The 21455-nt window shown below is 38.1% G+C and overlaps 1 protein-coding gene across 2 annotated transcripts in view; it reads left to right on the plus strand.

Annotated features, from left to right (window-relative positions):
* MON2 (MON2 homolog, regulator of endosome-to-Golgi trafficking) overlaps positions 1–21455 on the plus strand; it is a 148596-nt gene that overhangs the window by 78875 nt on the left and 48266 nt on the right. For both annotated transcript variants that reach the window (XM_069080685.1, XM_069080692.1), the window contains exon 26: positions 6073–6701. In XM_069080685.1, coding sequence (XP_068936786.1) covers positions 6073–6701 — 629 coding nt within the window. The remainder of the gene's footprint in view (positions 1–6072; positions 6702–21455) is intronic.

Raw genomic sequence — 21455 nt, forward strand, 5'->3', positions numbered from 1 at the left:
CCCATTCCCATTACAGACACTAACAACTGGGGAGTCACGACAGGTTTCTTGTACTTCTGGTACTTAAGGAGATGGTGCTTATTTTTTTTAATAATATGTTATTTTAGGAGCGGCCAAGTGGCTCAGTAAGTAAGAGCACCGGCCCCAGAGTCAGGATGACTTGGGGATCCAATCCGGGCTCAGATACTCAGCACCACATCCAGAAATAACTGACCGTGTAACCTTGACCAAGTTACTTAACCCCAATTGCTTTAAAAATAATAATAATATTTTATTTTTCTCCCAATTACAAGTTAAAACAATTTTTAACTTTTTTTTAAAGTTTGAGTACCGAATTCTATCCTTTCCTTCCTCCTCTACCACTCCCTAAGATAGTAAACAATATGATATAGGTTATACATGTGTAATCATGTAAAACGTTTCCATATCATTCATTTTGTACAAAAAGACTCAAATTTTTAAAAAATACAAAGAAGGGGGCAGCCAGGTAGCACAGCAAGTAAGAGCACCGGCTCCACTGTTGGGATGACCTGGGGATCAAATCCCAGGCTCAGACACTTAGCAGCTACACAGAAACACCTGGCCGTGTAACCTTGAGCAAGTTACTTTACCCCAATTGCTTTAAAAAAAAAATACAAAGAAGTTGAAAAATAATAATGCTTCTGTCTGTATTGAGACAGCATCAGTTCTTTCTCTGGAGGCAGATAGTTTCATCATGAGTCTTTTGGAATTATCTTAGATCATTGTATAGCTCAGAATAGCTAAGTTATTCACAGTTCTTCATCATATAATTTTGCTGTTGCTGTGTACAGTGTTCTCCTGGTTCTGCTCACTTCACTTTGCATCGTTTCATGTAAGTCCAGGTTTTTCTGAAATCATCCTGTTTATCCTTTCTTATAGCACAATAATATTCCATCACAATCATAAACCACAACTTGTTTGGCCATTCCCCAGTTGATGAACATCTTCTCAATTTCCAATTCTTTTTTTTTTTTAAAGCAATTGGGGTTAAGTAACTTGCTCAAGGTTACACGGCCAGTTATTTCTGGGTGGGTGCTAAGTATCTGAGCCTGGATTCGATCCCCGGGTCATCCCAACACTGGGGCCGGTGCTCTTGCTCGCTGTGCTACCTGGCCACCCTATAATTTCCAATTCTTACCCACACAAAAAAAGAGCTGCTATAAATATTTTTGAACAAATAAGTCCTTAAAAGGTGGTACTTGAACTGAGTTTTAAAGGAAACTGCGATTCTATAAGGTGGATGGGGGGGCATTTTATGCAGGGATGTACAGCCTCATGCAAAGGAATAGAAATGGGAGAAGAAATGTCATATATGAGGAACATCAAGAAAGCCAGTTTGGTTAGACCATAGAGAAATCTGAAATAAGCCTGAAAAAGCAGATTGGAGCATTTTTATTCCATTATGCCATGGTCTGGTTGTTTCTTGGCATCCAGTGAGTCTCAGTTCTCATGTCTGTGCTGGATCCTGAGGCTGTGGATAATTCCCTCTCTACCACCTCCCCCAACCTTGCCTTGGGAGTCAACAGAGTCCTATCAGTTAGTAGGTTCTTTTTATGGGATCTCTTTAATATTCTTTCCTAGTTCAATATCAACTGCAAAATGTTCATTTTTTTGTATTGTATATACATAACTTCCCTAGACTTTTACCATGGAAATCATGGTTCTGGATCTCTCCAGATAAACACCTGGATCATACTTTTTCATATCTTCCAGAGATATGAAAAGATATGCCTGCTAGTGTTTTCTTTGCAAAATATTACTGCCAATCCAATATCCTAATGCAACTTCATCTATTCGGCAATGATGATGTCCTGAAGGACTCCAGCCTCCTTCTGATATGTGGTCATTTTATGGAAAATGCTGCTTATTCCAACTTAAAAGTACCACAGCTTTCTGAAGCTGAGTAAGGAGAGGCTAGTTTTATCCTTTCCTGCCATAACCCTCTCAGCTTCCAGTGACCATTATGAGCAGAGTCTCAATAGTAAAAGCTAAAGCTATCATGAATTCCATAATTACAGAAGAGACGAGATCAGCATTTTGAGCAACAGGCAGGGGTAAAAGATGCCAGATCCACTCTCCACAAAGGCCTTGCCACAGAAGGAACAAAGTACCAGCGTGTGGCAGTAACAGACCATAAATTAAAATTGAAAAATGGAGCAGTGACAGAAGAAGATAGACTATTTCAGCCTGTTCCATTCCAAGTAGTACACCCCATTCTTTTCTCATGTAAAAATTAAGTAGCTGGTTTACTCATGGATCTTCTACTTCCTGACTTGGTCCAGATGTCAGCAGCATGAATTCTGAAAATGGAGGTAGGGACAGAAACTCATCTGAAAAATGGACTGTTCTGTACACATAGCAAAAAAGAAAGAAAGAAAAATAGATTAGAGCCAAAATGTAAAGAGCTTCAAAAGCCAAGTAACAGTTTGTATTAACCCCCCTGGAGACAGAATGAAGCAATAGGAGTTTCTTGCCCAAAAAGTGACATGGTTAGACCTTTACCTTAAGAATACCAGTTTGGTGGGGCAGCTAGGTGGCACAGTGAATAGAGCACCGGCCCTGGAGTCAGGAGGACCTGTGTTCAGATCTGGCCTCAGACACTTAACACTTACTAGCTGTGTGACCTTGGGCAAATCACTTAACCCCAATTGCCCTCCCTTCACCCCTCCAAAAAGCAAAAAAAGAATACCAGTTTGGCAATCGTGAATTGGAAAAGGTAGAGACTGGAGCCTGGGAGTCTATTTAGGAGATTATTTCAATAATCCAGGCATTAGTTGATGAGGCCCTGAACTAGGATAGTAACTGTGCTCTTGGAAAGATGATGGAATGTATTGTGGGGTAGAATCACCAAGGACTGGTCCCTTTCTGTCATGTCTCCTTATATTTCCAGGTTGAATACATGTTCCCCCTCATGCATGCTGCACTCCAAGTTGTTGTGTGCCTCATAAACAGCATTTTGTGTTCAGGATCTTTGTTTCTTTAGAGCCTGTCCCATATGTCTGTCATGCTCATTAGGCTCTTCTTATTTCTACTTTTTAGAGTCCCTAGATTGATGAAAACATAGCTTAAGTATCACCTCCTTCCAGAGCTCTCTCCTTATTCCCTCATTTGTTCTTATGTTCTTCCCTATCATTGTGTATTATTTGGTATGTGTAGTGTATTTATCTGTAATCATATTATCCTTATAGTGTAGTGGTACTTAACCGTTTTTGTGTTATGAAACAGCGTGGTAGTCTGGTGAAATCTATGGATTTCTTCTTAGAATAATGCTTTTAAATAAAAAAAAATTCTTAGAATTAAAAAGGTAACCGATTATATTGAAATATTGTTATCAAAATATATTTTTTAAAACAAGTTAATATACAGCCCAAATTAATAACCCCTTTCTGCCCTAGTAAAATATAAGCTCCTTGGCCTAAGAGACCGTGTTTAATAAATAATTTTTTTGATTGATTTTAACAGAATAAGGAGGAAGATGACTTTTAGGTTTCAAACTCCTTTTAAATGAGTTTTTATTCTTTTACTATCTTACAAGAATTTTTATATGCTATGAAAGATATAATTTTATGGTTTTGTTTTATTTTACTGTCAATTTGGAAGAATTTTATATACAGTGACCCCTTAGTTCACTAATTAAGAACAAAGGACCAGTGACATCCATGGTTTTGATTACATTTTAAGCTTTGCTGTATTCTGTAGCAACAGACAGCACCCTTACTCATATCTGGCCATTGGCAGATGCTTCACAAGGTGAATGAAGCAAGAAAACCAAATCCATCAGCCCAAAACAGCTCTTTTCAGAAGTAGCTACTCAAACTTCCCCGTATGTATAGAGAAGAACTCCTTGTGTACCTGCAGTAGGAAACAAATATTACTACTTTTGGCTTGCACATAACCAGTTATAATAGCTAGCACTTATGTAGCACTTTCGTTTGCAGAGTGGGTTATAAATATTATTTCATTTGATCCTTGCAACAGTCATTTGAAGTAGTCAGTTAGTATTTAAATGCTAGCTTTGTGCTGGGTACTATACAAAGTACTGTGGATACAAGCTTACTTGGACTGGCAAAAAGTAATCCAAGGTGCTCACAATCTGATGGTAGATTTTTTTTTTTCCTGGAGATAATCTGATTTCTTTGGATTGGAATTTCATTTTCAGTGTTTAGAAGTTGTAGACAGTTCTCTTCAATGATTTCCTTTATTATGGTATTAAGGTTTTTAGTCCTTTTGTGTTTTTCTGGGAGTCCTGTGATCCTCAGACTGTTTCATCTTATCTTTGAGATGTGTATCTTTTCTTATGTAGTGAGTTTATTTTCTTTGAATGTTCTTTTTTGCTTTTTTTATATATGTCCTTCACTTCTGGGTATTTGCACTCTCAGTCTATTGGTGAGGCTTGCCATTGCAGATTCAAGTTTTTCTATTCTGCTCATTTTTATGATACAGGATATAAATTCTTCTCTCTTAATTTCCATTCTCTTTTAAACCACTTAGGAGCAGTGTGTTGTGGTTCCACATTCTTCTCATGTTCTACAGAGTCCTCTGTCTCATTAAGTATTGGATCATTTTCTTTTATTTTGCAGAATTCATGCATAGGTGTCTAAACTTGTTTACTCGATCTGGAGGCCATAGTTCCTTCTGTTGTTACTGTTGATTTTTTTTGTTGATTTCTCTGTTGATTTTTCTTGTTGAGTTCTCTGTTTATGTTCAGGGTCTTTGAGATTTCTTCTTCCTGCAGTCTTTGATATTTTGGGTCTTTTTTTCCAGCTTACTTCCTTACTCTATCCACTCTGATTGTGGTTTCCTGGATCTCAGAGCATCCCAGCTTCTTGCTACACTGGGAAATACATGCTTTACTAAATAGCCTAGATCTCTACCCCAGCTGACTTTTGGGTGGTCAGAACTGGCTTCAGCTAGATGCTGTGCTCTTTACTTCGGGATTTGTTGAGTGCTGCACAACTCCCCGCATATGCCCTCATGTGTTCCCAGTGACCTGTCCCACTTCCTCTGATCCTTAGTTCTCTGGCCGGGCATCAGCAGTTCAGCACTTCAGAGCTGTGCAGCACTCGTGCTGTCTGGGTTGCAGCATCTCGCAAACTTTTTTGCTCATTAAATGCTGTGGCCAAGCTACTGATCATTCAGTAAGTTTCACCTTTGATCATAGCATCAAGATGACTTGGGTTGTTGAAAGCTAAGCAGCATATCACAATCTCTGGTAGGCGTTTTCAAATCAGAAAATCTTCAGATACTCCTTTAGTGATGATGTATGTATGTGTGTATGGTTCCTGTTTAACTACCAACCTAGCAGAGTTCAGGTGGGCCACAGGTGATAATATTTTTGGCCAAAGAAACTCTTGAAAAATGATTATGAAGTTGTTGGGTTGTTATCCAGTCTATGGAATACCTACATTAATGTCAAAGTCTTGTATTCTTGATAAAATAGATTGATGTACTTTTCATGCTTCTTTGCATTTTGTTCCATATTGGTAGCAAATGATTAAAAGTAGAGAACTGGTAATGAAAAATATAGTGGAATTTTAGCTAAAACTTAAGTATAACTTTCTAATAATTTTTTTTCCTTACAATTAAAAAACCTTTCTTACATCTTTTTCTATCCCTTCCTAGAGAGCTATCTCTTCTACTAACAAATTTTTTAAAGTAGTTCTGCAAAACTAACCAGTTCAGTATTCTGTACAATGTTCCACATTCATGGGCTTCTCTCTGCAAAGTGGAGAAAGGTGTCTTGCCATATCTTTTTAGGACCAGAATTGATCATTATAAGTTTGTAGTGTTTAGATTCAGATTATTTTGTTGCATTTCTTTCCTTCAGCATTGTTGTAGTCATTATGCACATTGCTTTTTTGATTTTGCATCCGCTCATATGTCTTTCCATGCTTCTCAGTATTTCCACAGCTTGTTTCAACATTCTCTAGTCAGTGGTTATCCACTTTGTTTCTGAAAGTAATTTTAACAAGAAATTAATAGTGTCTCTTTCATTAATGTGTTACATGTGTTAATTACCTTCCAACTATTTTTTTTTCCTTTTCCTTTTAGGGGATTTTCCTAAAGCTTGGGATGTCCTTCTCGATCATATCCAGTCAGCTGCACTCAGCAAAAATAATGAAGTTTCTTTGGCTGCTCTGAAAAGTTTCCAGGAAATTTTGCAGATTGTTTCCCCTATGAGAGATTCTGATAAACCTGAGACACCACCAGCAGTTAATGCACCCGTGCCTGTCCTTATAGGGCCAATGTCTACTCCTGGTCTAAGCAGGCCATTTATGAGAACAGATTCCATTGGAGAAAGACTTGCACGATACCCTGGATCTGAGCCATCTATAGTTACAGATGAGATTGAAGATTTGAATCTCTGGTGGGCTGCATGGAATACCTGGTATAGAATTGGATCAGAAAGTACAAAGCCACCCCTTACTTGTGATAAACTAACTTTTATTCCCAGCCAACCTTTTCTTACAGCTTTAATTCAGATATTTCCAGCTCTCTACCAGCATATAAAAACTGGCTTCAGCATGGATGATCTTCAAAAGTTGGGAATCATCTTACACAGTGCTGTCTCTGTGCCTATCAGTTCAGATGCCTCTCCTTTCATCCTTCCATCATACACTGAAGCAGTTTTGACAAGTTTACAGGAAGCAGTGCTTACAGCTCTAGATGTTCTCCAAAAGGTAACAAATGCCTTCTAAACAGTAATGCAGATTATTTTGTGGTTTTTCAAACTCATCATACATAATTTAAGGATAAAGTCATCCTTAAAAATACTTCTTGAGAACCAATTATTCAGTCCATAATTATCTAAGATACCTAAAGTACTTTTGAGTCTGCTTAAGAAAAGAATTTATCTAAGTCCCTATACCTTGTTTATGCTCTCACAATTTTTGGTTGTGGTCCTATAGCTTTACATAGGAAGGAATGCCATTTAGGGGGAAATAAGGTTTGGCAAGTATTTCGATTGACAAATTATTAATAAAATCTTTTTGAGTTTTTTAAAAAGTCATTCCATCAGTGGTATCTAAGTACAAAGTGTCTCATGCCCTTGGTCAAAGTACAGTTATTTCATTGAACCAGAAAACTTCATTCAAAAAAGCATTTTTTTAAAAAAAGAATTTATCGATCATTTCCTATGTGTAATTTACTGTACTAGAGTTTAGGGAAGATATAAAGATTAGTAAGATATAGTCCTAATATGAAATATGTTTGGGTGACTTCACATGTATAATAGGTATTATATTGCTTGCCTTCTCAGTAGATGAGAGAAGGACTGACTGCAGGAAGGAGAGAATTTGGAACTGAAAATTTCAAAATGAATCTTAAAAAAATTAGAATATAGTTCTTAAAGAGCTTATCGTTTAATAGTGAAAATTTGTCTATTAAATATAGTTTACTAACAGTCATTGATCATTTAGTAATTACCTACTATGTGCTAGTGCCTAGGGTCTTTATACATAAGTGCTATGAATACAAAGACAAAAAACAGAAAGTTCCTGCCCTCAAGAAGCTCACAATCTGATGGATGAGACAACATGCTAGCAACTCTGTACAAAATAAGGTTTATATGGGACAAATAACAAATAATCCTCGGAAGAAAGGCAGCAGAGTTAAAGGGAATAGGGGAAGACTTCCTTTTGAAGGTGGGATTTTTATCTGGGACTTGAAGGAAGCCAGGAAAGTCGGGAGGTAGAGATTATATTAGGAAGAGCATTCAGGCCAGAGGGATAGCTATTAAAAATATCGAGGTTAGGAGATGTCTTGTTCAAGGAAAAACAAGGAAGCCATTGTCACTAGATTGAAGAGATGAGCAGGGGGCTGGTGTAAGGTATAAAAAGACTGGAAAGACAAGGAGACACCAGGTTATAAAGGACTTTTTAAAAATATTTTTATATGCTAATTTTATTTCTTCTTTGGCTATTCTTATTCCCTCAATTTTTTTGTTGTTGTTGTTTCATTACTCTAGGTAGCATTCCTTTTTTTTTTTTTTTTTGGAGGGGGGAAGGCAGGGTGATGGGGGTTAAGTGACTTGTCCAAGGTCAAGGTCACACAGCTATTTACTGTTAAGTGTCTGAGGTCAGATTTGAACTCGGGTCCTCCTGAATCCAGGGCCAGTGGTCTATTCACTGTGCCACCTAGCCACCTCTATAAAGGACTTTAAATGCCAAACAGGAAGATAACTATATTTGGTGCTAGAGCTGATAGGTAACCACTAAAGTTGGGGGTGGAGGAAACATAGTCAAAGCTGCTCTTTAAGAAGATAATTTTGATGCCTGAGTGGAAGATGGATTGGAGTGAAGAGAGACCTCTGGTAGAGTGATCAACTAGTAGGCTATGGTGGAAGTCTAGGCATGAAGTGATGAGGACCTGTACCAGGGTGGTGGCAACACCAGAGGAGAAAAGGACACACATTTGAGAAATGTTACAAAGGTAAGATTGACAGTCCTTGACAACAGATTAGATATACAGGGTGAGCCTTCGTGAGAAGTTGAGGGTGACCTAGGTTGTGAGCCTAGGTGATTGGGAGGGTGGTTCTATCCTTGACAGCAGTAGGAACGTTAGGAAGAATGGGAGGTTTTTAGGGAAAGAGAAGTTTGATTTTGAACATTTTTTATTCTGAATGTCTACAGGTCATTGAGTTTGAAATATCTAAGAGGCAGTTGGATATGAGAGACTAGAATCATCAGCATAGAGATGATAACTGAATCCACAAGAGCTAATGAGGTCACCAAGTGAAATAGTGTAGAGGGAGCGCCAGCAAGGTCAAGGGAAGGCATTTTTTTAAAAGAATATTTTATTTTTACCTCAATTACATGGGAAAATAATTTTTAACATGCTGAGTTTTTAAGTTCCAAATTCTATCTGTTCCACCCTCCTTATCCTATCTAAGATGCTAAGTAATCTGATAAAGACCATACATCTGCGATCATGTCGAACATACTTTCATGTTAGTCATTTTGTGGAAGAAAACTTGGACCAAAAAAAGAAAGAAAGTAGAAAATAAAATGCTTCAGTCTGTATGCAGATGGCAGCAGTTCTTTCTCTGGAGACAGGGCATTTTTCATCACGAGTCCTTTGGGATTGTCTTGAATCATTGTATCACTGAGAATAGCTAAGTCATTCACAGCTGTCATTATTGCTGTTACTGTATACCATGTTCTCCTAGTTCCGCTCACTTAACTTTGCGTCAGTTCATGTAAGTCTGTTTGGGTTTTTCTGAAATCTCATCATTTCTTATAGCAGAATAATATTCCATTACAATCATATACCACAGCTTTTTCAGCCATTCTCCACTTGATGGGCATCCCCTCAATTTCCAGTTCTTAGGCACCACAAAAAGAACTGCTATAAATATTTTTGTAGAAATAGGTCTTTTTCCCTTTCTTTTTCTGTCTTTGGAATACAGACCTAGTAATGATATTGCTGGATCAAAGGGTATGCAGTTTTATAGCCCTTTGGCATAGTTAAGAGAAAGTATTTTTAAAGAGAATTTTCAAATTCCTGAATATTCATAGATAGAGGGAAAGACAAGATTTAAGAAAAAGAAAGGATTATCATTACAGTGAGATCTTGAAGGAGACAGAAGAAAATTGGGGTGAAGTACACCTTGGAGTGGTAAAGGAGAACCATCTTTACCTTAGAGACAGGAGGGAAGTAAGCAGAAATTTTGAGGTGAAGAGAGAATGTATGCTGCTGGATGGTCTCCATTTTTCCAGTAAAGTAGAAGTCAAGGTCATCTGTTAAGAGTATGTGTGGCAGTAAAGACAGTTTCAGGGTGGAAAGTTTAAGTAGGTGTAAGAGGCAATCAGACAGGGAATTATTAAGAAGTAAAGGAATTAATTAACAGCCAGGAGAGCCTGATAGCATAAATCTGTAATAGGTTAAATGTGGTATCTTCCCCTCTCTGGGAGTCTCCATTCCAGAAAGACGTGTGAACAAAACAAAATAGATGGTGAAAATTACCTAAACTTGGAAATTAGTATAAAAATGGCAGAACATCAAGCAGAAAAGGGATTCCCATGTGGTAATGATTGAAATAGTTCATTGATCATCATTTAATGATGATCATTGAAATATAGCTACAAATAGAGTTCAGGCTAAATAAGAAAGGTAAGGGAAGGCAAGGTAAGGGTGATAGTAGACTTAGGAGAATAAAGAAGAATTGCTGGGCAGAAGTCATGGTGAAGAGGAAGAGCTGATTCAGATAGAAGAAATGAAAGAGGGTAAACAATAGAAGATTGTAGTTGAGAGGAGACTTTCATAGTTCATGATGTCTCTCTTCTCAGCAATGCAGTGATCCCAGACAATTCCAAAATACTTGTAATGGAGAATACTGTTTACATCCAGAGAGAGAACTGTGGAGTCTGAATGCAAATTGAAGCACGCTATTTTTACCTTTCATTTTGTGGTTTTTTTCTCTTGGTTTTCCCCTTTTGTTCTGATTCTTCTTTCACTGTATAAATAATATGGAAATATGTTTAACATGATTGTACATGTATATATCGAATTGCTTGCTATCTTGGGGAGAGGGGACGAAGGGAGAAAAATTTGGAATTCAAAATTTTACAAAAATGAATGTTCAAAACTACCTTTACATGTAATTGGGAAAAACATGAAATACTATTTAAGGAAAAAAAATTTTTTTAAATGAGTAGAATTAGTGCTCCCTCCCTTCCCCTCCCCTCCCAAATAAGTTTATGATGTTGGAGTGAGTGTGTTATTATCAAGCACTGGAAGCCACTGAGATATAGCTGGAAGTATTTGAACTCAGGGAGACCTTAGGGCTTACCTAGGTAATTCCAGCTCCTCCTTTTTACTGATAAGGAAGCTAACACTGAAGATTGTATTCCTAGTTAGAGACAAAGTTGATACTAGAGTCTAGTTCTCTGACTGCAGTATTCCATAGTCAAAGTATGCTGCTTGCACTAATACATCCCCCTGTAAAAGATTTAGAAGTGATTATTTTAATCTAATTTAAAAAATCATGGCCGGGCAGTAGTCATGCACCAATAATCCCTGCTGTAGAGCAGCTGAAGCTAGTGCATGTCTGGAGTCCTGGAGTGTGCTAAAAATCTATTGTACATATGTAGTGTGACCCCAGCATAGTGAGTCCTCAAGATCTTGCACAAGGCCACTAGGCTACCTAAGGAGGGATTAACCCACCCAGGTTGGAATGGAACAGGTCATGTCTTGTGCTAGTCAGCAGTTTGATCACACTCGTGAGTGACAGCTGTCCATCCAGACTCATGATATATGGAGACCAGTTTCCAAAAAATAAGAGGAGGTCATGATTCATGAAGTGGTAATTGTGGAAACCTAAAGCTAAGAAAAATCGATCTTTCTTAGAATAATCTCGTTCTTTTTATTCAGTTCTAGAAGTCTGTCATAGTTATCACATTTCAGAGACAGGAGGGGAATGAAATTTTGTGACCACCTAAGAGGCACCCAAAAAACTATCTGTATGGTTCCCCAACCTAAATAGTGGTAAAATGACTCTTCCCTATAACTTGTCCTATGGCTGAGAACTAACAGCTGGAGGCTCAATAAACATTTTTACATCCCTGAACTTACCAGTGTTTGGGGAAGCAGATAAGATTGCCCTACAGCTAACAGTTAATTGACTGCTATGGTGGGGGTGAGTGGGTATTTTTTTTTTTTACAAGTTTCTTTGACCTCTTCCAACTTTCCTTAATGTTTGTTGCTTGACTTTTGCATTCATTTGAAACCTTGGGTTTTTGGTATAACCATCAATTTTCATGTGCACAGAATTCTAAAATCTACCCTTAAAATATTTACTAATTTAAGAGAGAAGAAGCACTATGGCGTCCTGAGTTATTATTTATCTTATTGAAAAGCTTTTAATACTGAATCTAAACATTTGAAAATATATAATTTACAAATTGCCTATTTACCTTTCCTGTAAAGTAAAATTTATTGACTAAAATATTTTTAACCAGTAATTTCCTTTTTTAAAAATAGCATATGAAAATGGTACCATATGTATTTTTAACTATCAACAAGCATTTATTAAGCACCTGGACAATGTGATGAGCCTTGTGCTATGTTTATTAGTTCAGTGTTCCAGTTATACTTTTCATATTTAAAAAAAAATTCCATTAAGAGAAGGAATGAGGGCAGCTAGGTGGCGCAGTGAATAGAGCACTGGCCCTGGAGTCAGGAAGACCTGAATTCGGCCTCAGACACTTAACACAAAAACTAGCCATGTGACTTTGGGCAAGTCACTTAACCCCAATTGCCATCCAAAAAGCAAAACAAAAAAAAAAAAAAGAGAGAAGGAATGCCGTGAACTAGATGCCATTTTTAAAATAATTAAAATAAAAATATTTTTAATGACTCTGGTGGGGAAATCACAAAGCCATTTCAGCAACAAAATTTGACATAGAACTAATAAATATTTTATACTAGATAGTTGTGGTGTGATCTAGGGAGAGGAGTTAAAACACCCCCTTCCTGCCCTGTGCTTTGGTCTGTGAGCAACCACAAGCACTCTTCCACCCTGGAACTGACCAGGGTCCCCGCTTCCCTACAGCCAGAAGTTTTGGTGTGCTGATGCTCTTCCTTGCCCTGGGACTGAGACCCAGGAGTACAATCTGGATCCAGGTATAAGCAATGCAATAGAGTCCTGACCTTGGTGCCAGCAAAAGGACCTCTGCAAATCTCCTGACCAATTGTCTGTTCCCCCTAACCATCTGCAAACTGCCACTGCTTCACTGATTCAGTTGCCTCCAGGCCTTGCTACAGGTTTGTTGGGGTCAGGTCTGTGCTGGCACAGCCTGCACTGAACTGGGCTCCACTGTCATCCTGATGCAATAGACTTTTCCTGATGACCTTCTGAGTTATCTTGGGCTGGAAAATTGTTTCATTCTTTTTGTGAGTTCTGTCGCTCTATTTTGTTTAGAGACACTATCTTAAAGTATTTGGAGGGGATTGGGGGAGAGCTCAGGTGAGTCCCTGCTTTTTACTCTGCTGTCTTGGCTCCAGTGCCTGAAATGTTTTGGGGTTTTTTAAAGGAATGTAGATGCTGCCCTATTGCTTCTGAAATTCCAGATTTTTTTCAGATCTTGTTTAGAGATTTGATTATAAGTAATAAAAATAATTGTGACTGTAGAGTAATGTCCAAGCAACTATTTTTCTTAAAATCTTTTTGTTATTTTTTGGTCTTAGTTGATAAATCTACTTGGTAGTATTTCAGATACCTTATTATCTCTGTATTTTATTTTAGTATCTCAGAATTGAAATGGGTAAGGAAATGTGGTTACAGTTACATGATTTTCTTATTTGATTACTAAGCCCATTTTCCAAAGGCTGTTAATCCTACTTCTGATACATACAGGCTGTGTGAACATATGGATGTGTATTGAATGTGCATGTGTATATTCCTTAACCATTATTTCAATTTCATGGTTTTTTTTTTTTTAAAGAAAGATTGCCAGCAAAAAGATTAATGAACTTTGAGAAGGGGTTCTTATCCTGGCATCTGTGAACTTAAAACTAAATTTTTTTATTTAAAAAAAAATTTTTTTGTTTTTGGAGGACAGTTGGGGGTAAGTGACTTGCCCAAGGTCACACAGCTAGTAAGTGTTAAGTGTCTGAGGCCGGATTTGAACTCAGGTCCTCCTTATTCCAGGGCCAGTGCTCTACTCACTGTGCCACCTAGCCGCTCCAAAACAATTTTTTTTAATAATTATATTTCATACATATATTTTTATGATTGTACAGTTGATTTCCTTTGTAATCCTTTCTGAGAAGTGAACCATAAGTCTTACCAGATTTACAACACAATCTGTGACACAAAAAAATTAAGAGCTCCTGCTTTAGAGGAAAGTTTAGTTCAAGGTTTTCTTAATGAATCTCTAAATTGTTCTCATCCCTCCTCTCCTTTTTATGGTATCATCTAGTTCTATTTAGTTACATATTATCTAGCTTGGTTAAGTAAAGGCTGCCTAAGTTGCTGAGAAGAAACTCAATTTGGGGACTGTGCCAGTCCTTGAGGCATAGTGCTTACTCAGGGCTTGCAAACCTTTTTCCATTTGCATTTAACTGCTTTTTGCGGGGATCTCTAATGAACACCATGCTATTATTCTTTCATGTATGACTTCATCGGGACAGCTAGGTAGTACAGTGGATAGAGCTCTAGGCCTCGAGTCAGGAAGACTCATGTTCTTGAGTTCAATTCCAGCCTCAGGCACTCACTAGCTGTGTGCCCCTGGGCAAGTCACTTAAACTGTTTGCCTCAATTCCTCATCTCTCAAATGAGCTGGAGAAGGAAATGGCAAACTACTCCAGTATCATTGCCAAGAAAACCCCAAATGGGGTCACAGAGAGTTAGACATGACTAAAAAGACTGAATAACAAAATAGTTGAGTGGCTTTATGTGTATAATATTTATCATGCCAGCTAGATAAGTGCTTGTAGGACAGCAACTATGTCTTTATACTTCTTTTCTAACTTGTATAGCATCTAGCACAGTATTAAACCTAAAAAGTCCTCAGTGCATTTAATGATATATATCAGTCATATTGCTTCTAAAGAAGTGGTGATAGCTATCATAAGCCTCTAAAATACATTTTAAAATCATCATCTTGGTTTACATGTAATTACCATCTGTCTAGTTGATATGCTTTGTCTAGTATAGAGTACTTTTGTCTTTCTGGCTTAAAGGAATTTTCTACATACACGTGTGTGTATGTGTGTGTATATACACATACACACATACATACACACATGGACATACACATATAATATATATATTTATTTATTTTTAGTTTTCAACATTCATTTCCATAAGATTTTGAGTTTTGAATTTTTTCCACCACCTTCTCCTCCCCATTCCTCAAGATAGCATGCAGTCTGATATAGGCTCTACATATACATTCACGTTAAACATATTTTCACATTAGTCGTGATGTAAAGAATTAAAACTAATGAGAGGAACCACAAGAAAGAAGAAACAGAACAAAACAACAAGAGAAAAGGAGAGCAAATAGTATGCTTCCATCTGCATTCAGACTCCAAAGTTCTTTCTCCAGATGTGGATAGCATTTTCTATCATGCGTCTTTTGGAGTTGTCTTAGATCCTCGCATTGCTGAGAAGAGCTAAGTCATCACATCGCACAGTGTTCTCCTGGTTCTGGTCACTTCACTCAGCATCCGTTCATGTAAGTCTTTCCAGGTTTTTCTGAAGTCTGTCTGCTCATCATTTCTTATAGCACAACAGTATTCCATTACTTCATATACCACCACTTGTTTAGCCATTCCCCAGTTGATGGACATCCCCTCAATTTCTAATTTTTTGCCATCACAGAAAGAGTTGCTATAAATATTTTTGTACATATGGGTCCTTTTCCCGTTTTTTATGATCTCTTTGGAATACAGACCTAGAAATGGTATTGTTAGGTCAGAGGTTATACAAAATTTTATCTATGGCATCTGTTAGCAGGGTGTAGTTTCCTTCCCTATCTCTTTTAATTATATTTATTTTTGCTTTTTCTTTGTCTGAGATCAGGTTTGCTACCCCTGCTTTTTTTACTTCAGCTGAAGCATAATGTATTTTGCTCCAGCCTTTTACTTTACTCTGTGTGTATTCTTCTGCTTCAAATGTGTTTCTTGTAAACAACAAATTGTAGGATTATGGTTCTTAATCCACTCTGCTTCTGTTTTATGGGACAGTTCATCCCATTCACATTCACAGTTATGATTATTATCTGTGTCTTTCTCTGCATCCTATTTTCCCCCATTTATGCTTTTCTCTCCCTTTCTCACCTCACTAGTTTTACTTTCAACTACCGCCTCCCTTAGTCTGCCCCCCTTTCACTTGACTCCCTCCCTTTTCTTCCCCTTGACTCTTACTACTTCTTCCCTTCCTTCTATTCACCCAGTCCCTTTTCTTTCCCCTTCTCCTACTTCCTATAGGCTAAGTTGGATTACTATACCTGCCTAATTATATCATTCCATCTTTGAGCCAAATCTGATGAGAGTAAGGTTCAAATAATGCTCATCTCCCTCCCTTTCCCTCTACTGTAATAGGTTTTTATACCTTTTCATGTGATGTAGTTTACCCTTGTCTGACTCCTCCTTTCCTCTTCTACCAGTATTGTACCAGTACAATACCTTTTCACCACTTAATGAGCTTTTTTATCATTGTTTTATAATCACATCAAAGTCAACTTATACCCACACCCTCTGTCTATGTATACTCCTTTTAAATGGCATAACAATACAGTTCTTAAGAGTTACAAGTGTCATCTTCTCTTGTAGGGATGTAAACAGTTTGACCTTATTAATAATATTGTTTTTTTCTTTCATGTTTACCTTTTCATGCCTCTTGAATTTGAAGATCAAATTTTCTGTTGAGCTCTGGTCTTTTCATCAGGAAGGTTTGGAAGTCCTCTAAGATTTCATTGAATATCCATCTCCTCCCCTGAAAGATTATGCTCAGTTTCTCTGGATAATTGATCCTTGGTTTTAATCCAAGCTTCTTTGCCTTATGGAACATCATATTCCAAGCCCTCCAGTTTTTTAATGTAGAGCTGCAAGGTCCTGAATAATCCTTACTTTTGGTTCCATGATATTTAATTGTTTTCTCTTTGATCCGATAATTTTGGAATTTAGCTACAATATTCCATTTTCAATTTGCGATCACTTTCAGGAGGTGATCAATGGATTCTTTTGATGACTATTTTACCTTTAGGTTCTAGGACCTCAGGGCAGTTCTTCCATAATGATTTCCTGAAAGATGCTGTCCAGGTTCTTTTTTTCATCATGGTTTTCAAGTCGACCAGTACTTTTTAAATTGTCTCTCCTGGATCTGTTTTCCAGGTCAGTTGTTTTACCATTGAGGTATTTTATGTTTTCTTCTATTTTTTTTCATTCTTTTGTTTCTGTTTGACTGATTCCTCATATCTCATAGAGTCATTAGTTTCCACTTGCCCAATTCTAATTTTTAACGAATTATTTTCTTCTATTAGATTTTATACCTCTTTTTACATTTGACCCATTTTACTTTTTAAGGAGTTATGTTCAGTGAGTTTTTGTGCCTCCTTTTCCATTTGGCCAGTTTACTTTTTAAGGACTTGCTTTCTACAGTCAGTTTTTGTCCTTCCTTTTCCAAGCTATTGACTCTCTCTTGTAATACCTCTCATTTCTTTTCCCAATTTTTCTTCTACCTCTCTTTTTTAACTTTTAAAATACTTCTTGAGCTCTTCCAAGAAGGCTTTTTGGGCTTGAGACCAATTCATATTATCCTTTAAGGTTTTAGATGTGGGTATATTGACAGTATTGTCCTCTTATGAATTTGTGCCTTGATCTTCCCTGTCCCCGTAGAAAGAATCTATGGTCATTGTCTGTTTTTGCTTTTTGCTTATGATGTTTACCTAATTCCTGGCTTTTAGAGTTGAACTTTTCCTTCTGGAGCACAGGGGGCACTGACCCAAGCTTCTTGTGCTGGGGCCCAGGACCTGCTTTGTGTGCTGGGACCTCAGGTACTGGCAGCTGGAGGCTGTAGGATTCTGGCCGCTTACCTGGTACAGAGCTGGGGTCAGCAGCACTGGAGTTGTTGGAGGGGTGGTGGGGAGTCTGTCTCCTGGGGGATACCTCGCACTCAAATGTTTGGCTGCTGCTCACCTGGGCCTTGCACTCTAATGTTTGGCTGCTGGAGGATGTCCTTCACCCTGGACCTGTATCTTCTGCAGTTGGGTTTCCTAGAGTTGTACTGTAGCAACAGGAGATTTGGCTGCTGGAGAACAGTGGTGGTTTTCTGAGCTGTTGTTTACCAGTTCCTCTGCCTGTGCTGAGACACATGGTGTTAACACTTGCCTGATCTACCACTCTGGGTCTCAATCTCTCCCCCTAGTTTGCTGAGGTGGGGCTTGCCGATGGCAGCAGGCAAACAGGGGCCTTTCCCTTTAATCCCCCTAGCTTTCTGGGCTATAAGACTGCTGCAGCCCATCTTTCTATTCCAGAGTTTTTCCTGGGGCAATATTTTCTAGGCTTTCAGAGGTCAGTAAGGGCAATTGAGAGTGACTGACTTCTTACTCCTCCATCTTGGCTCCCAGAAGCAGAACTTCCTTAAAGGAATTTTCCTTCTCACTAATGCCTCCTTCCCATCACCTGGAATGTTTTCCCACTTCTGCTTTTAAGAGAGAACTTCTGCTATTCCACGAAATCATAGAATTTAGTCAGATATAAGCAACAGGTAGCCATCTAACTTTGTGTGAGTATGTGTGAAGCAAGGAGGAATTTAGAGAATCATGAATTGTAGATGTAGACCTAGAAGAGACCTCAGAAATTATCTGGTCCACCTCTTTCATATTATAGATGAGGAAACTGAGCCTCAGAAACAAAACAATTTGCCCAAGGCCACATGGATGGTTAAGTGCCATAACCTAGATTTGAATCAAGATCCTTTAAGTCTCCAAATCTAGTGTTCTTGGGACATCAACTGGTATCTTTAAGGTGATGCTAAATTATGGCAAACTTAATCTGAATTCCATTTAAAATGGTGAAGTAATAATGTCTAATTAACCCCAGCTTCCCCTGATGAACATTAATAAAGATGAGGAAGAATCCCATGAAGAACAAAGAAAAATACCAGAATCCTTCCTTCCCATAAAGTATTGCACAAGGAGATGGAACCTGAATCAGAGTCTGCCCTAGGATTCCGGGTAGGTATCGGCCCAAGGTATCTGGACCAAGGACGGTGTGACCAGGGGACTAAGATCCCCAGGAAATGCCTGAAGCCGGTGCCCTCTTAATGAAGCTGCCGAAGGAGCTTAAAGCCAGGAGCCTCCCATTAGTTGATCTTACAAGGAAATAGGGCAAGCCAGCATGGCTAGAGCAGCATTTGTGACTGGACTGAAGTTAGCATCATTCTAGTGAGGCTCTTCTAGGGGCTGAGACCTAGGACTGATGCATAAAGCAACATGATTCTGGGCAGATGACTTCACAAGAAACTAGTCTGAGACCAGAGCTGAGTTTTAAGGATCCACTAAGAAACTCTACTGAAATCAGCATTATCTATCTCTGGCCCACTCTAAGGGCTGAAATTTGAAGCTATGTTCCTATATTTGGTAACTTTATAAGGAAACAGATAAAAAGCCAGTGGAACCAGGATGGAGAAGTTCACAGAGATAATCTTAAGCTACAGACTATAGTAGTGGACAGAGCTTAGTGACAAGCCTGCATCCAGTGCCATGCCAAGGCTTTGACCTTAGATCCAAGCTGTGAAGAAGGCAGAGCCTAAAAAGGACGTCAGTGCACCAGCATTCTTACTAATGAGGTAGAGTCTAGTACTGCCTCCTAACACTGTCCCACTCTGAGACTGCATCAGAAAATAAGATTTAAATGTTGCCACAGTCCAGTAGCACAGGAGGAGGTGGCACATCCTGGCTCATGGCTCAACATCTTAATCAAAAAGTAATTTAAAAAATTGAAGCTTTAGATGTGAGCAGGTAGAGGAAAACTCCTACTTCAATGAAGAAATACTATGGGTTAAAAGAGTCCTGAAATAAAATCACAGAAGAAGAAAATCATTCCAAGATAATCACAGGTAAAACCTCAGAAAAAAAGAATGAATTTGCCATAAGGAATCCAAAAGTGAATGGAAGAAATAAAGGAAGTCCTGAAAAAGAGATTTATAAAAAATGAAATCAGAACACTTGGAAAGAGAATAAACATTGAAACAAAAAGTTACCCACTTAATTCAAGTGTTTTAACACCCTAAAGAACTTCACCTTTGCGATACCTCTCAAATGTTCTCCCTTCTCTCCTCACATAACATAGCCCCTTATCACTTCATGCTGCTATGGGGCTGCCTGCCTCAAATCTCTCCCCACTCTAATTTATTCTCCATTTAACTGCTAAAGTGCTTTTCCTAAAAGGCAGGTCTGATTATATCAACCCCCGGCCCTCCCTTTACCCTCATAAACTCCAGTGACTTCATATTCCCTCTAACTGTGTTTGGCATTCAAAGCCCTTTCTCACCTAGCACCCTCCTACCTTTCTAGTTTTCTTACATATGACTCCCCAAAACTCCTCTTTGTTCTAGTGACACTGGCCTCCCAGCGGTTCCATTTTGTCTTTTGACTCTGGATACTTTTCTCTTGATTCCTCTCCATTAAAACTCTCTCTCCCATGCCTGGAACTCTCACCCTCCTCCTTTGCAACTACTGACCTCCCTGACTTAAGTCCCAGCTGAAATCCCACCTTCTATAGTAAGCCATCCTCAGCCCTTCTTAATTTCAGTACTTTCCCTCTTTTAATTATTTTTTATTTGTCCTATATGTATCCTGCTTTGTAAATTTTTTTTCACGTATTGTCTCCCCCATTAGATTGTAAACTACTTGGGGGCAGGAACTGTATTTCGCCTCTTTTTATATCCCCAGTGCCTGGCACATAGTAGGCACGTAAATGTTGATTGAATTGAATTGCAGCAAACAGTTCAGATTCAAAGAGACATCATAAAATATTGAAACAAATCAAAAGACTGAAAACTAGGAAGAACATGTGAGATTTCTGCTATCTAAAACAGCTGACCTGGATAACAAGATGACCAGTGAAAAATTTCAAAATCATTAGATTCCCTGAAAACTATGACCAAATCAAAAAAATCCAAACCACTTAGAGATCACATTTAAAGGATTATGAAACAAAACTTCTCTTAACTATTAGTCAAAGGGCAACATGAAAAAAGAATTCACCCATCATCACCCTTCCTCCCCTTGAAAAAGATTTCAAGTTGCACATACCTAGAAAATTCATCCAGAATATGGACTTTTCAGGTAAAAACCAAAAATTGTGGAGCAGCCAGGAATATGGAGATCAAAGGAACCACAGTTAAATATCATATAAGATGTAGCAGTAACTACCTAAAGGAAAGGAAGTCTTGAAATATGGTCTACCAAAAGAAAAAAGGCTTACACTTGAGAATAACTTAGTTTCCAAAACGGAATTGAAATATAAATACTAGTTACAAGAGAAATCCAAAAAAGTAACTACATTTAAGTAATTTGAAAACTAAATTATGATAAAGTACTTAGATCATAATGGGGGGAAGGGACCATTGTCAGTTGGAGCATAGGTAGAGTGTTGTTTCATTTTAAAGAATTTTTCAAAGAGAGAAGCTAGGGAAGAAATGAGAACGAACAAGGAACTTAGCCAGTTCTCATAATCAAAAAAGTCATAATAAAATACAAGCCTGCAAGTAGGGATAGAGAAAGCTTGTGTCTCACGAACTTTTTATCCAACTTAGGAGACAGAAAGTTGAACACACAGAGTTAATTGTAGAAATACATTAAAGTCAATAATCGGTGATAAGGAGAGGAGTGAGGGGGTATCGTTTCAGATAGGGTAGACTTTAGGAAGGAATATTCACAAGCAAAACAAGCCACCTACAGAGGACAGATGAAGAGGAGGGA

The sequence above is a fragment of the Petaurus breviceps genome, unplaced genomic scaffold (genome assembly GCF_028583685.1).
Source record: "Petaurus breviceps papuanus isolate PSGF00001 unplaced genomic scaffold, PetGlider_PUasm1.0 154, whole genome shotgun sequence".
NCBI lineage: Eukaryota > Metazoa > Chordata > Mammalia > Diprotodontia > Petauridae > Petaurus > Petaurus breviceps.